At 42.7% G+C, this 14341-nt stretch overlaps 1 protein-coding gene across 2 annotated transcripts in view; it reads left to right on the top strand.

Moving 5' to 3' along the window:
• The window catches only part of tpcn3 (two pore segment channel 3), a 32375-nt gene that overhangs the window by 12803 nt on the left and 5231 nt on the right, over positions 1–14341 (top strand). For both annotated transcript variants that reach the window (XM_080722868.1, XM_080722869.1), the window contains 7 exons: positions 1540–1747; positions 3503–3647; positions 4630–4815; positions 5659–5723; positions 9573–9663; positions 11659–11728; positions 13526–13742. In XM_080722868.1, the coding sequence (XP_080578994.1) occupies positions 1540–1747; positions 3503–3647; positions 4630–4815; positions 5659–5723; positions 9573–9663; positions 11659–11728; positions 13526–13742 (982 nt within the window). The remainder of the gene's footprint in view (positions 1–1539; positions 1748–3502; positions 3648–4629; positions 4816–5658; positions 5724–9572; positions 9664–11658; positions 11729–13525; positions 13743–14341) is intronic.

The following is a 14341-nucleotide window of genomic DNA, read 5'->3' as shown; positions in this document are numbered from 1 at the left end:
CTCTCAGATGCCATTCGTCTCCATAGACTTCCATGTAATTCATAGTACACGGATCATGCACACCCATGCCTAGATCATGCACCACGTGTGTCCACATTGCTCACAGCTTTCAAACAAAAAAATCCGAATGGAAATCCGTTCAGGCATTCATGAGATAACAGCCATTATGTTTTCCTAAAATGTAAACAAAGATGGCTGCCATGCTTGAAAGATGGGGTTGCTATGGGGGTTAAACATGCGATTTCGCGATTGCTATCATGCCTACTACATTTTTTGGGGTAAAAAAAAAAAAAAATGATTTTTTATTTTATTTTTATTTTTTTATTTTTTTCCGGGATCAACGGGCTTGGCAGGGAGTTACAAAGGGATATTAACGGGATTAACGGGATTGGCAGCATATGAGTTAAATGGCTAAATACAATACACAAGTACTTAGTATATTGATACAATCGATTATTTGCATTGCAAAAGATTCAATGCCATACAAATTCAAGTGATACGATATTTAGCTGTTTGCGTAGATCGTTGAAAATGAAAATCGATTCTTCGCTACAGTTGCTATATCATTACACCTCTACTGTCTGGTATACTCCACGTTTTGTGGAGAATATAGTGCATAAATATCAGTGTTGTCAGTTCAGCAAAAGCTAGGGTATGTCAAAGACGGGAGTCAGAGAAAAATCTAGTTTTGTCTGTTTTTCCCCTGGGTTTCTATGGTTTCTTAGGCTGGATATGGCAGCCTTCAAGTGCACCTAAACTTGGCATGTTATTAAACCACAATTAACAATAATGCATTGCACCTGTGCAGCTGACCTGCGGAACCTGGGAATATACCATTTTGTCGTTGAGATGGAGAGAATACAAGTGTGGAGAATATAATTATAATACCTTGTTAAAGTGACCATGTTGTAAAATGTTGCATAACCCTAACCCTTACAACAAGGGTTCACATTTTAGATTGTAATTAGAGTAAAGAAAAAGTGAGTGTTAAAATGTTTTCATTTGCTTCGTTCTATTGTTTTATCGCTTTTACCGTGCTAAAATGTGGGGCATGCGTACGCATGGGGGCACGCGTACAAGTGGCTAAATATGTCTTTTTAGACACAATAAGCTAGCAGTTTCTTTATTGCTATTTACAGTAACACTTCTAGCCCCTATCAGTTACATCCAACCATGAAAGGTTGCGTTGTATCTTGGGAATGGGCTTATTCTGTGTAAAATGACATATTTAGCCACTTGTACGCATGCCCCCAAACACTGAAATAAGAATATCGAAAACAATAGAAAGACGTAAATGAAATAATTTTAACATTCATCTTTTATATTCTTTAATTACAATCTAAAAAATGAACCCTTGTTGTAGAAAACTAAAGTTGTCCTTTAAAAGTAACATTTAGTTTCCCCCCTGGATCCAGGGTATGGCAGCTGCATACCCCTGCCATACCCAATTGACGCCCCTGATAAATAGTGAGGATGAGGATGTGTGTTCACTGCAGTTGAGCCCACTATGCTAACGACAGTACCGTCTGTGGCCACTAGGAGGAGGTACGGCAGCTGGTCAGGGCCAAAAGGCACAAGATGGTGCGCGCGTTCGCCGTGCTCCAAGACAGGAGGGAGGAAGGGGCGGAGCCTGGCGTGTGCCAGGCTTCCTGGAACCAGCTGGTGCAGCGCGTCCAACCAGACCTCAGCGCCGCCCACCGCCAGCTACTGTGGAGCGTCTCTGACCCCGCCCACATTGGGCGTACAGGTGAGTCTCTGACCAGACAATTGTACAAGTCCCTCTGATCCGAGTCCCAAGCGAGTAGCAAGTCATTTGGTCCAAGTCTCAAGCAAGTCGCAAGTTTTTTCTGTTGTGGGTAAGTCAAGTCGAGTCGAGTCACAAGGTTATGTCAAGTCAAGTCGAGTCGAGTCACAAGGTTGTCAAGTCAAGTCGAATCACAAGGTTGTGTCAAGTCGTGTCGAGTCACAAGGTTATGTCGAGTCGTGTCGAGTGACAAGGTTGTCAAGTCAAGTCGAGTCGAGTCACAAGGTTATGTCAAGTCGTGTCGAGTCACAAGGTTGTCAAGTCAAGTTGAGTCAGCGTAGCGTTGACGTTAACGACCGCCCTGCCGGTCATATTAGAATGATATCTGCATAAAAAAAAAAAAACAGCCTACAAAATGAAAAAACAACAACATGCTACAAGTCGTCCGAGTCAGCGTGTCTCAAGTCGAGTCGAGTCGTGTCTGGAGTCATTGTCTTCCAAGTTAAGTCGAGTCGAGTCTCAAAGTTTTTTGCCCTCAAGTCCGAGTCAAGTTGCAAGTCGTCAAATTTGCGACTCGACTCTCTATGACTCGAGTCCAATTGTCTGTCTCTGACCCCGCCCACACCGGACGGACAGGTGAGTCTCTGACGCAACCGCGGTTTTCCCGGTGAACCTGAGCGCAACGGTGGGGGCGCGGGAGTCGATGATGGAGAGGTTATAGCTTTATGTATTGAGAGGCACTCTTGCCGATTTCGTAAGAGACTCGTCGCCAATTGCAAGATATTTAAAAGTTATTCGGGTCGGGTCCATGATGATAACCTCTTCTTCCCACTACTAGACTAAGGATTTATATTGTCTGTGTTATTGTTTACAACCACAATTATTCACATGTGGCAAGATCGCGGTTCCACTAGTTTTACTAGTAGGCTAGTGTAGGCTTTAAGCCTTTTCAGAAGTTAATTTAATGTTTTTGTATCGCGAGGCGTTGTGTGCTTGTAGATCGGCTGTTTTCACTAGTTTAGTACATTTTATAGATGATAAATACAAAACGAAAGTTTTTGGACATACAAGGTTTCCACCCGACAACGACGATATGCTATAAATATAAAGTGCTGGGAGTGAAAATGATAATGTAGGGGTGCCTCGGATTAAAAAAATATTTATGGGGTGACCTGAGAGAAAAAAGTTTGGGAACCCCTGCGCTAACAGCTTAAAGCTATACTGTGTAAGATGCTAAACTAGTGGTCAGTAGCCCTATAGCAAACCGCGGTCGCGTCCGCGTCTTTCGGCCGTTTTTCGGGCCTCACACCCCCGCGTCTGCCTCCACCTTGCCGAGATCTATCTTTAGAGGGGTCCCTGGTTCCTGTGCGTTCAGGCATTCCGGAGAAACGGACTCCTTCACCCTGCCTGGTAGGCGAGGTTACCTTTTGAGTATAGAGACACACAGGCGACTACAAATATGGCCGCAATAGCGACCCCACTTCAAGATGCGCTGTGATTGGCCGGCAGTGTATAACCCTCGCTGTGATTGGCCGGTAGTGTGATGACGTAATTTTTCCGCGAAAACCGGGGCCCGGTCAGGATCATAGAGAACATATAAAGAGAAGGCTTTAGAAGCTGAAAATAACGGAGTGGGTGTTCTAAAACTTTAGCGATTTAACAGTTAGGACAATTTTAGGATTTGTTTTATAAAAAAAAGTTACATGGTATAACTTTAAATTGTAAATTGTAACAATGTCTGTCTGTGTGTCTGTCCAGGTAAGCTAGCGTTCGTCCAGCTCGCCGACCTCCTGAACATTCAGGTGATCACCATGAAGTCCAGGCCACACCCCCTCCACACCCGCTGCCCCGCCCTCTACGAGGCCACGCCCAGCCGGCTGCTCCGACGCATGGTGCAACACAGGTAGGAGCCAATCACGTTAGACCTGGCCGGGTAACAACCAATCATGTGAGGCTTAGGTCAGGTAAGAAAACCAATGAGTTAAAGGGATATTTCACGAATATTGTCATTTTATCGTTTAATCAGGCTTTTGTGAACAACCTGGCCAGATTTTAATTTGCTTCATTCAGTATTTAGATATTTGATATACATTTTATACAAACCCATTGTAACTTCAAACTTGATATTTTCATCAAAAACACCTGTTCTTCTTTCTGTTGACTCATAATACCCTCCTTATACGTGAGCTGGCCACGTTGGCCCATAAATCTTTTTCATTTATTTGTCATAGTTTTTTATTGTATTTAATTAAAAAAAAAGGAAAAGAAAAGGTAAGAACCAATCAAGTTGGACCTAGTCTTGTCAATCAGTCAGTAAATGTAAAACAATGAATACATTCTAACGTGTGTTTCATGCTTGGGTGTGTGTGTCCGTGTTGTTTTGGACAGCACATTTTGTCATAGTATAAAATGTATTTTAGTTTTAGTCATAATTTAGTCACCTGAAAAGTTTTAGTCTAATTTTAGTCGACTAAATATCATAAGATTTTAGGCGACTTAATCTACAGTTGATTTAGTCAACTGAAATGTATTTTGGCAGGCCTTGATGGCATCGTAATGACTGATTTTACGCAGCGCGACGTGTTGTGAGCTTGTAGATCGGCTATTTTCACCTGAGAGCAACCAAACATAAAATGACTCTCTTCTCCACCAGTCCCTCCCTAACGTAGTTTTCATTTTGTTGACGAAATTGAAATTGTCAATATATTTAGTCCTAGTTTTATTAGTTTTTATTTAGTTTTTGTCAGTGAAAAAAACAGTCGACAAACATTTTTCATCATAGTTTTAGTTGTCGAAATCAACACTGGTGTGTGTGTGTGTGTGTGTGTGTGTGTGTGTGTGTGTGTGTGTGTGTGTGTGTGCACGAGCGCGCGTGCCTTTCACAGAGCGTTTGTGATCCTCTATGACGTCATCATCCTGGTGAATGCGGTGTTCATCGGTCTGGATGAGGAGAACCCCGTGGTGGGGGTCTCAGAGTGGGTCTTCCTCTCTCTCTACCTCCTGGAGATCCTGCTCAAACTCTACACCTTCGAACCACGAGCCTTCTACAGCCGACACAACTTCTGGAACTGGTAACAGCAGACAGACAGCGTTACTGTTATCATTGTTGAGCGTTGTCAAGGGTGTTTTAGGGGAAGGGAGAAGAGTCTGGGACGAGTGGAGCGTTGTCCAGGGTGTTTTATAGGGAAGGGAGAAGAGTCTGGGACGCGTGGAGCGTCGTCCGGGGCGTTTTAGGGAAGGGAGAAGAGTCTGGGACGCATGGAGCGTCGTCCGGGGCGTTTTAGGGAAGGGAGAAGAGTCTGGGACGCGCGGAGCGTCGTCCAGGGCGTTTTAGGGAAGGGAGAAGAGTCTGGGACGCGCGGAGCGTCGTCCAGACTGTTTTAGGGAAGGGAGAAGAGTCTGGGACGAGTGGAGCGTTGTCCAGGGTGTTTTATAGGGAAGGGAGAAGAGTCTGGGACGCGTGGAGCGTCGTCCGGGGCGTTTTAGGGAAGGGAGAAGAGTCTGGGACGCATGGAGCGTCGTCCGGGGCGTTTTAGGGAAGGGAGAAGAGTCTGGGACGCGCGGAGCGTCGTCCAGGGCGTTTTAGGGAAGGGAGAAGAGTCTGGGACGCGCGGAGCGTCGTCCAGGGCGTTTTAGGGAAGGGAGAAGAGTCTGGGACGCGCGGAGCGTCGTCCAGACTGTTTTAGGGAAGGGAGAAGAGTCTGGGACGCGTGGAATCTGTACCTGTCTCACCTATCTGTCCCTGTCTCACCTATATGTACCTGTCTCACCTATCTGTACCTGTCTCACCTATATGTACCTGTCTCACCTATCTGTACCTGTCTCACCTATATGTACCTGTCTCACCTATCTGTACCTGTCTCACCTATATGTACCTGTCTCACCTATCTGTCCCTGTCTCACCTATCTGACAGGTTCGACACCCTCATCGTTGTCTCAGCTCTCGTTGCTACAATAGCAAATGCAGCCTTGAAACAAGGTGAGTACAATAATAACTAGAAAAGATGGGTCCCATCCCCATGATATGTAGATCCAATTCCATAGACAAGCCATCCATCTGATTTTAGTTCTAATGTCATAAAGTCCATCCCCAAGTACTGACCAATGGATACTTTTTGTTTGGCTCTGTAATAGGGCATTAACGAAAAAGTCGACAAGTCGACTCAGTCGACTTCATTACACTAGTCGACTCCCACCAGAGAAAGTCGAAGTAAAAAAAAAAAAACTTTCTATTGTGAAAATAGCAGATCTACATGCTCACAACGCCTCGCATCGCTCATAACGCCTTGCATCGCAAGGCGTTGTGAGCATGTAGATCGTCTATTTTCACAATTTCTGCCTGTTACCCAGGGGGCAAACCAGCCTTTTTTTAGGAAACCTGCATTTGCCCCGACATAAAAGGTTGTCCACCAGAAATATTATCTATGACCCAGTAGGATCACAACCTATATGGACAACCCGGTCAATTTGTTCGGAAAAGTTCCAATATGGCCGCCTCAATATTAGCCCCTATTAGTTTTAATGGGGGGTGAATAGGGAAGAAATTTAAACTGAGGGATATTTCCACGAAACTTCACAGGTTGATCAATGGTATACATATGAACATTTTTTGTATTGCAAGTTTCCATGAAATCCAATATGGCCGCCATAACATGGCCTCCATAATATAAGCGCCCAGAAAATAGGTTTGGCTCTAACTTCTGAACCAGATGAGCTAGAAACGAGAACTTGGTGTCTATTTCATGGTGTCTGACCATGGGAGACTCAATGGAATAGCTAATTTTATTATTGGGTGTGTCTGGACCTTTATTGTGCATATTTGCAAGATGGTGGATTCCCAAAATAGAGCTTTAACATAATTTCTACCATGATTGTTGACTGCTTTTGCAAATACAAGCAATATGAATCCATTTGCTAAGATTTATGGCACAGAAGGGACTTATACCTGTATTATTCTTGAGTTTGCATGTTGTCAAAATGGCTGTAAAAGAGATATTATATTTCCTGTCCGATTCTACTGTATGTAGTTGTAGCAATGACTTCAGATAAAATCAGAGACCAAAACAATGTATCTTAGAAATATTTTTTTTATTAAAAAAAAAAGAAAAAAAAGAGAGAGATTATCTCAATGAAATGAATGCAACTGCCTTTTTGGGTCTTTCACACATAGACATGCACATGCTTTCCAACAACTTCAGCTTCAGGGAAATTATAATGAACACATGATTAAAACAGGCTGCATTATAATGCAAATAATTGCTAGTCACTATCACTGTCATGTGTACCTATCCTGCTGAATCTTGTCTCCAGTCCTTGGCAACGACACCCCAAGTAGCATGCAATTCACTGAATATGGATGGTCTCTCAGTGATGGGAAGGCAGTCCCCTGTACATCTACAGAGCCAGCCTGGCCTATATCAATGGACAAGGCAATATCATGTAGCTGTATCAAAGGCTGCCAGAAAAACTGTTCATGTGCCATCCATCCATCCATCCATCTTCAACCGCTTATCCGGAATCGGGTCGCGGGGGTAACAGTTCCAACTGAGACTTCCAGATTTCCTTATCCAGCGCAACTTCCTCCACTCCCTCTGGGAGTATACCGAGGCGTTCCCAGGCCAGTCTGGAGATATAATCCTTCCATCTGGTCTTAGGTCTGCCACGGGGTCTCCTCCCAGTGGGACGTGCATCGAGGACCTTCCAAGTGAAGGAGCAGCGGTTCTACTCCAAGTCTCTCTCGGGTGATTGAACTTCATGTGCGAAGAAGGGAATTGCATGCTACTTGGGGTGTCGTTGCCAAGGACTGGAGACAAACTGGAGACAAGATGCAGCAGGATAGGTACACATGACAGTGATAGTGACTAGCAATTATTTGCATTATAATGCAGCCTGTTTTAATCATGTGTTCATTATAATTTCCCTGAAGCTGAAGTTGTTGGAAAGCATGTGCATGTCTATGTGTGAAAGACCCAAAAAGGCAGTTGCATTCATTTCATTGAGATAATCTCTCTCTTTTTTTTTTCTTTTTTTTTATACAAAATAATTTCTAAGATACATTGTTTTGGTCTCTGATTTTATCTGAAGTCATTGCTACAACTACATAGGCAGTAGAATCGGACAGGAAATATAATATCTCGTTTACAGCCATTTTGACAACATGCAAACTCAAGAATAATACAGGTATAAGTCCCTTCTGTGCCATAAATCTTAGCAAATGGATTCATATTGCTTGTATTTGCAAAAGCAGTCAACAATCATGGTAGAAATTATGTTAAAGCTCTATTTTGGGAATCCACCATCTTGCAAATATGCACAATAAAGGTCCAGACACACCCAATAATAAAATTAGCTATTCCATTGAGTCTCCCATGGTCAGACACCATGAAATAGACACCAAGTTTGCGTTTCTAGCTCATCTGGTTCAGAAGTTAGAGGCAAACCCTATTTTCTGGGTCCTTAAATTATGGCGGCCATATTGTGGTGGCCATATTGGATTTCATGGAAACTTGCAATATAAAAAATGTTCATATGTATACCAATGATCAACCTGTGAAGTTTCGTGGAAATATCCCTCAGTTTAAATTTCTTCCCTATTCACCCCCCATTAAAACTAATAGGGGCTAATATTGAGGCGGCCATATTGGAACTTTTCCGAACAAATTGACCGGGTTGTCCATATAGGTTGTGATCCTACTGGGTCATAGATAATATTTCTGGTGGACAACCTTTTATGTCGGGGCAAATGCAGCACACCTTCCTTTGCCCCCTGGGTAGTATATATTTGACAATTTGGAAAAATGTGCCATTTTAGAGGTATTAAAAAGTCCTTAAATTGTCACTTTAGAAATGTGCAGATACCCTCTATACACTTAAACTGTATGTTGGTTTGTTTACTGTTGAGTGAGAAAACAATGTTTCACATTAAGTCAATCATCTGGGGACCCGCCAACATAATTAAGGGGTCTTGTGTGATGTGATGACGTCATCAAACGATAAAGTTGACTTCAACCCAACTTTTGAGTCGAGTCGACTTGCAAAAATCACAAGTCACTAAATGCCCTACTCTGCACTATTGGGTTGTGTTGGTAGCATTGAGTGTTATTGCATGGTGGTGAGTAGCTCTGGTCCATAGCGTTAGTGTGGAGTTCTCCCTAACACTATGTTCCTCTACCTCCGCCCCGGCTTGGCAAAACCTGAAAACAGTCTGGTCCGAAAATAACACAAACTGTTTCGCCCCTCACTAAACCAAAGGTATCAGTGGACAGTTGTAAGCTTACTCTGCTTAGTGGACGCAGTCTGGGCCCCCCACCACACGATTAAAATATATTTATAGGGCGAAATGAAAAATAATCCACCGGATGGAGACACTCTTCCTGGTTGAAGGTGCTTTTGTATCTTTTTTTCTATCTATTTGTATATAATGTTCTTTTTTTGTGCCTTGCTTTTTTCACTGTTCAACAGTCTTTTTCTTTTCATTTTGCAAGTAATACTACTACTAATAATAATATATTTCCAACTCACATTATGAGTAGAAGTAAATATTAAGACAATAATGGACATGTGCAACCCTTCTGACATCTAAACTCAATGTTGGAAACCTGTAACTGCCTGCCTGCCTGTCATTCCCTCTGTCCGCCAGTAGGGGAGTAATGCCTGTCATTCCCTCTGTCCACCAGTAGGGGGGAGTAATGCCTGTCATTCCCTCTGTCCACCAGTAGGGGGGAGTAATGCCTGTCATTCCCTCTGTCCACCAGTAGGGGGAGTAATGCCTGTCATTCCCTCTGTCACCAGTAGGGGGAGTAATGCCTGTCATTCCCTCTGTCACCAGTAGGGGGAGGTTACTCAGAAAGAGAGATCCTGGACATCATCTTTGTCCTCAGAGTCCTGCGTCTGGTCAGAGTGGTGGACAACGTCAAGAGGTACAAATACTCCATTACTTTACTGCTAAAATATGTTTTCTTACCTTTTAAAGGGACTACACCATGAATGTCACATTTTCCCATTTTTTTCTAGTTTTTTGGTCTTCCCAGTGTCTCTTAAATCCCCCCAAACAAAAGACAATTCATTAACTCTAGGCCTTGCCTTTCGTTTCAGTGATTTTTGTGTCTGAACATTAGCCTACTCTTTTGAAATCGGCCCCATTCTATGTCACAGGCGGCTCATTTCCATAGTACCGCCCCTCCACTTCAGTTTCCTGACAACTGAAGAGAAGGGGGCGTTACTTTTTGGGAGGCTATATTCTATTGAGACTATGGAGTGGGTGGGGTAAAGTGGTGCTAAATTTGGAACGATACAGGGAAGATTAGCATGGATCTTATCTGTATTGTTCCAATTTTAACCCAAAGACAGCGCCCCGTTGCCAACAAAGGGCATTTTGGTATTGCATCTGAAATGGCTTAGAATTAGAGACTAACAGAACATGAAATTGCAATATCCGAGTGGTTGTTTAGGCTAAAACCTGTATAAAACTGTATTATGGACCGATATTTATATAAAATATATATTTCTAAAAGCATGGTGTGGCCCTTTATTATTAAAAATGGTCACAGAATATTTATGTCAAGTAATATGCAGTCCGATCTCGGACTGGACACGCATGCCCTGGCGCCACCGGGAAAAAAAGCTGCATGTTCATTTCACTCATTTACTGCCATTTACTGGGGGTCAGTGCGACTGAGTTACTAGGGCCCAAGGTCGAGGGGCCTTCATTATTTTATACTTTAGCTTTTGAAAAATAGCAGATCTACAAGCTCACCACGCGGCACTGAGTGCCGCGCTGCGGGCTTGTAGATCTGCTATTTTTGAAAAGTCGTGAAAATGTGTGCAAATCTTTGAATATATATATTTTTTAAACGAACATTTGTAACTCAATTCTGCTTCTGGGGGGGGGTCCCTGGAACTAAATATTTTGAGATGGGGGGTCCGTGGCCAAATACATATCATTTTGGGGGTCCTTCACATGAAAAAGTTTGAGCACCACTGACATAGTAACATAGCTTTAGATAGCAGATCTACAAGCTCGCAGAGAGAGATTGTATATCTGTACACTTTTCCCACTCATTCTGGATGTTTCCTAAGAAAGGAAATGATCAGATTTCAGATCACTTTATCCCAAAGCATTTGTCTCACTTTACCCGAATTACGCCGCAGCCACAAAAAGGACATCTCCTAGCAATTCAGGTTATCTTCAGCCAGCATCTATCACATGGATTTATATGTTGGTAGTTCATCAACATGTGTGATAGAAGTTGTTCTACCTGAATCAATTTGCTTTGACACAACAGCTGAATACGTTGACACAAGAAAATGTACTATTTTTGTGAAAAAAGCATGTTTATCACAGCACCATGGGGTCCTCCTAGCGCCTGGCTTCCACCGTGGACTGAAGACTCACCTCTTCAGACTCCACCTAAACCCATAGCACTACTAAACACTCTCCCTTCCCTCAATGACCACACATGAATTAGCATTTTTAGGTTTAGAAAAGTTTTTTACTGATTAGGTGCGTGGTTTACCTATGTTATTGTTGTTTCTATATTGATATTCCTATGCATTTGTTGTATTGTTGATGTACTGAAATATTATCTTGTTTATTATAGTAATGTATTACCTGCTTATTGTAAGTCACTTTGGATTCAAAGCGTCTGCTAAATGCCTGAACTGTAAATTGTCCTCTCCTTCATGGTAAGGGTTAGGGAAATTGGAGAAGCTTGAAAATATAATGGTCACATGACCACAAATGTGGTCCATTGCCTGGATACAGGGGGTGTCTCACTTTACCCAGTGTCTCACTTTAACCCACTTTCCCCTATGAAGTGAATCATGGTTGTGATTGTTTTATGACACGCATGCATTGTGATTGGTTGGCATGGAGTAAAAGGTTGTGATTGGCTGATGTCTGTGTGTTCCTACAGGTTCAGGATGATCATCAACACTCTGATAAAGATCGGTCCAACCATCCTGACCTTCGGACAACTCATCCTGGTCCGTCTGTGGTGTCTGTGGTGTCTGTGCTGTCTGTGGTGTCTGTGGTGTCTGTGGTGGTGTTTGTGGTGTCTGTGGTGGTGTTTGTGCTGTCTGTGGTGTCTGTGGTGCTGTCTGTGGTGTCTGTGGTGTCTGTGGTGGTGTTTGTGGACCCTTACACTCAGGGTGTCACAAGGGGGGAAAAGTGGGATTGACAGGGTTCCCACGGTCATGAAATTCCTGGAAATATTTTGAAATTAGAAAAATATTTTTCCAGTACTGGAAAAGTTTTGGAATTGATCAAGGGTCCTGGAAGGTCCTGGAAAAAAATAGCTATGCATTGTTTTTGGTTATTGATTTTGTTAATACCTCTGAAATGACAAATTAAACATTGGCTAAATTGTCAAATATTAGAGGCAGAAATAGCCGATCTACATGCTCACAACGCCCAATAAAACCGTGTTGTACAAAATTCCTCAAATCTTAGTGCTCGTCAGGGTGGGGGGGTCCCCAGTTCAAATATGATTATTTTGGGCGGTGAAAAGGTTGAGAACCACTGGCATACACTACCTGTCTTTGGGCATTGCGCGTAGGAGTAAGCGACTCGTTATTGAGCTGAATTATTATAAACATACGTTTACATTGCCAAAGCAGAAGTGTACACAATACACACTCAATACTTACACTCAGGGGCGTCACAAGGGGGGGGGGGGGGGTCAAGGTGGAGGGGCCTTCATTATTTTATACTTTAGCTATTGAAAAATAGCAGCTTTACAAGCTCGCAATCTGCTATTTTTGAAAAGTAGTGAAAATGTGTGCAAATCGTTGAATATATTATGTATCTTTATAAGCATCATTTGTAACTCAAATTTTGCTTCTGTTCAAGTTTCAAGGTTGTACTTTATTGTTAGGTCTTTTGTACAGGTACATAAGAGTAAAACTTGTTTTTGTTCGGCTTCCTTTCAGACAATGCAGTGATATGTATAAAAACAGCAAAAACAACAAAAACACAACACATAATGGCTTAGGAAAGCCATTATTCTGTCTGTGGGGTCCCTGGAACTAAATATTTTTAGATGGGGGTCCGTGGCCAAATACATATGATTCTGGGGATCGTTCACATGAAAAGGTTTGAGCACCAGTGACAGAAACATAGGTTTTTAAAAAAAAAAAAAACCTTAGAAGGATTTGAAATATTGAAAGACTTGCACAAATGCACGACTTTTCAAAAATAGCAGTTCTACAAGCTCACAGCTAGCTGTAAGCTTGTATATCTGCTATTTTCCAATAGTTTTCCAGAATTTGGTGCTAAACCCTGCTAAACGCCCGCTGGCAGCAGGGGAGGAGGTGTTGCTCTCCTGGGGAAATAATGGAGAGAATTTACCTGTCAATTTGACTGATAAATGCAGTCAGAGTGGATGTGATTTTTTTTTTTTCAGTCAGTTAATTACATTTGACGGGTGACAGGGTTTGTTTGTTTACTGATGCTAATTGAACAAGCTTGTGACCGCATCACCTATAGTTGCATGGGTGATGTTACACAGACATTGGTGTCCGGGGCATGTCAGAAAAGATACAGAGATCTCCATATACAGGCATATCAGGGGGATTGGGCAATCCAAAATATTTGGGGCCGGGAGATCCCTGACTGCCCAAGCATCCACCATGACACCCCTACGGCCCCCTAGGCCATGGGATGAGTGAGTGAGTGATATTGATGACATCAGGAATCTATATATGGGCATAAAAGGGACAAGGTCTGTCCTTATCCCTTTAATGGCTTTATGTCCCTCTGTCGTTCCCCTCTCTCTCCACTAGGTGGTGTACTACATCTTCTCCATGGTGGGCATGGAGTTATTTAAAGGGAAAGTGAAGTATTTTCCAGACTCCAGTGACCCGGCGGCTTCTTACTGTGGCAACGTTCTGCTGGAAGGTTCAACCTTCTCCAAGCTGAAATACTGTAAGAACAACTTCAACAACCTGGTCTCCTCCTTCATCCTACTGCTGGAGCTCACCGTGGTCAACCAATGGCATGATATCCTTTATTATGGTCAACCAATGGCATGATATCCTTTATTATGGTCAACCAATGGCATGATATCCTTTAATCTGGTCAAACAATGGCACAATACCGTTTTGGGTTTCATGGGTTGCCCTGTCTGCTTATAATAAGCGACTTTGGTCTTGTTTCTAAAATGTATTAAAGTGTTTATCTGGGTTTGCGTTCCTCAGTCAGTAATAGGGGAGAGGCTTATTCTCAGTATCAGCCAATTGCTGGTTGCCGTTTTTGTATTTTCCCATTCAAGTCACAGTAACTTTTAGCCAATCAGGAAGCAGCAAACACTTTTTAGATTAACTTTTAGCCAATGTGGAAGCAGCACACATGACATGTGAAGCTCGACCAATCGACTAACCCTTACGGAGTAACGTTTAACCAATGACGGAGCAACACAAACTACATTTGATGTTGTGGACAGGACACACTTCACCATACGTCACCATACGCCATACGTAACATTTAGCCAATGAGGAAGCAGGAAAAGAAATGCTTTTAGCCAATGAGGAAGCTGCATAAAGGTGATGTCACGAAAATGCTGGTTCCTCATTGGCTAAATGTTACTCTGTAAACTGGAG

This window comes from Nannobrachium achirus, assembly GCF_963921795.1.
Source record: "Nannobrachium achirus genome assembly, chromosome: 3".
Classification (NCBI taxonomy): domain Eukaryota; kingdom Metazoa; phylum Chordata; class Actinopteri; order Myctophiformes; family Myctophidae; genus Nannobrachium; species Nannobrachium achirus.
This window is presented reverse-complemented; position numbering and strand designations above follow the sequence as displayed.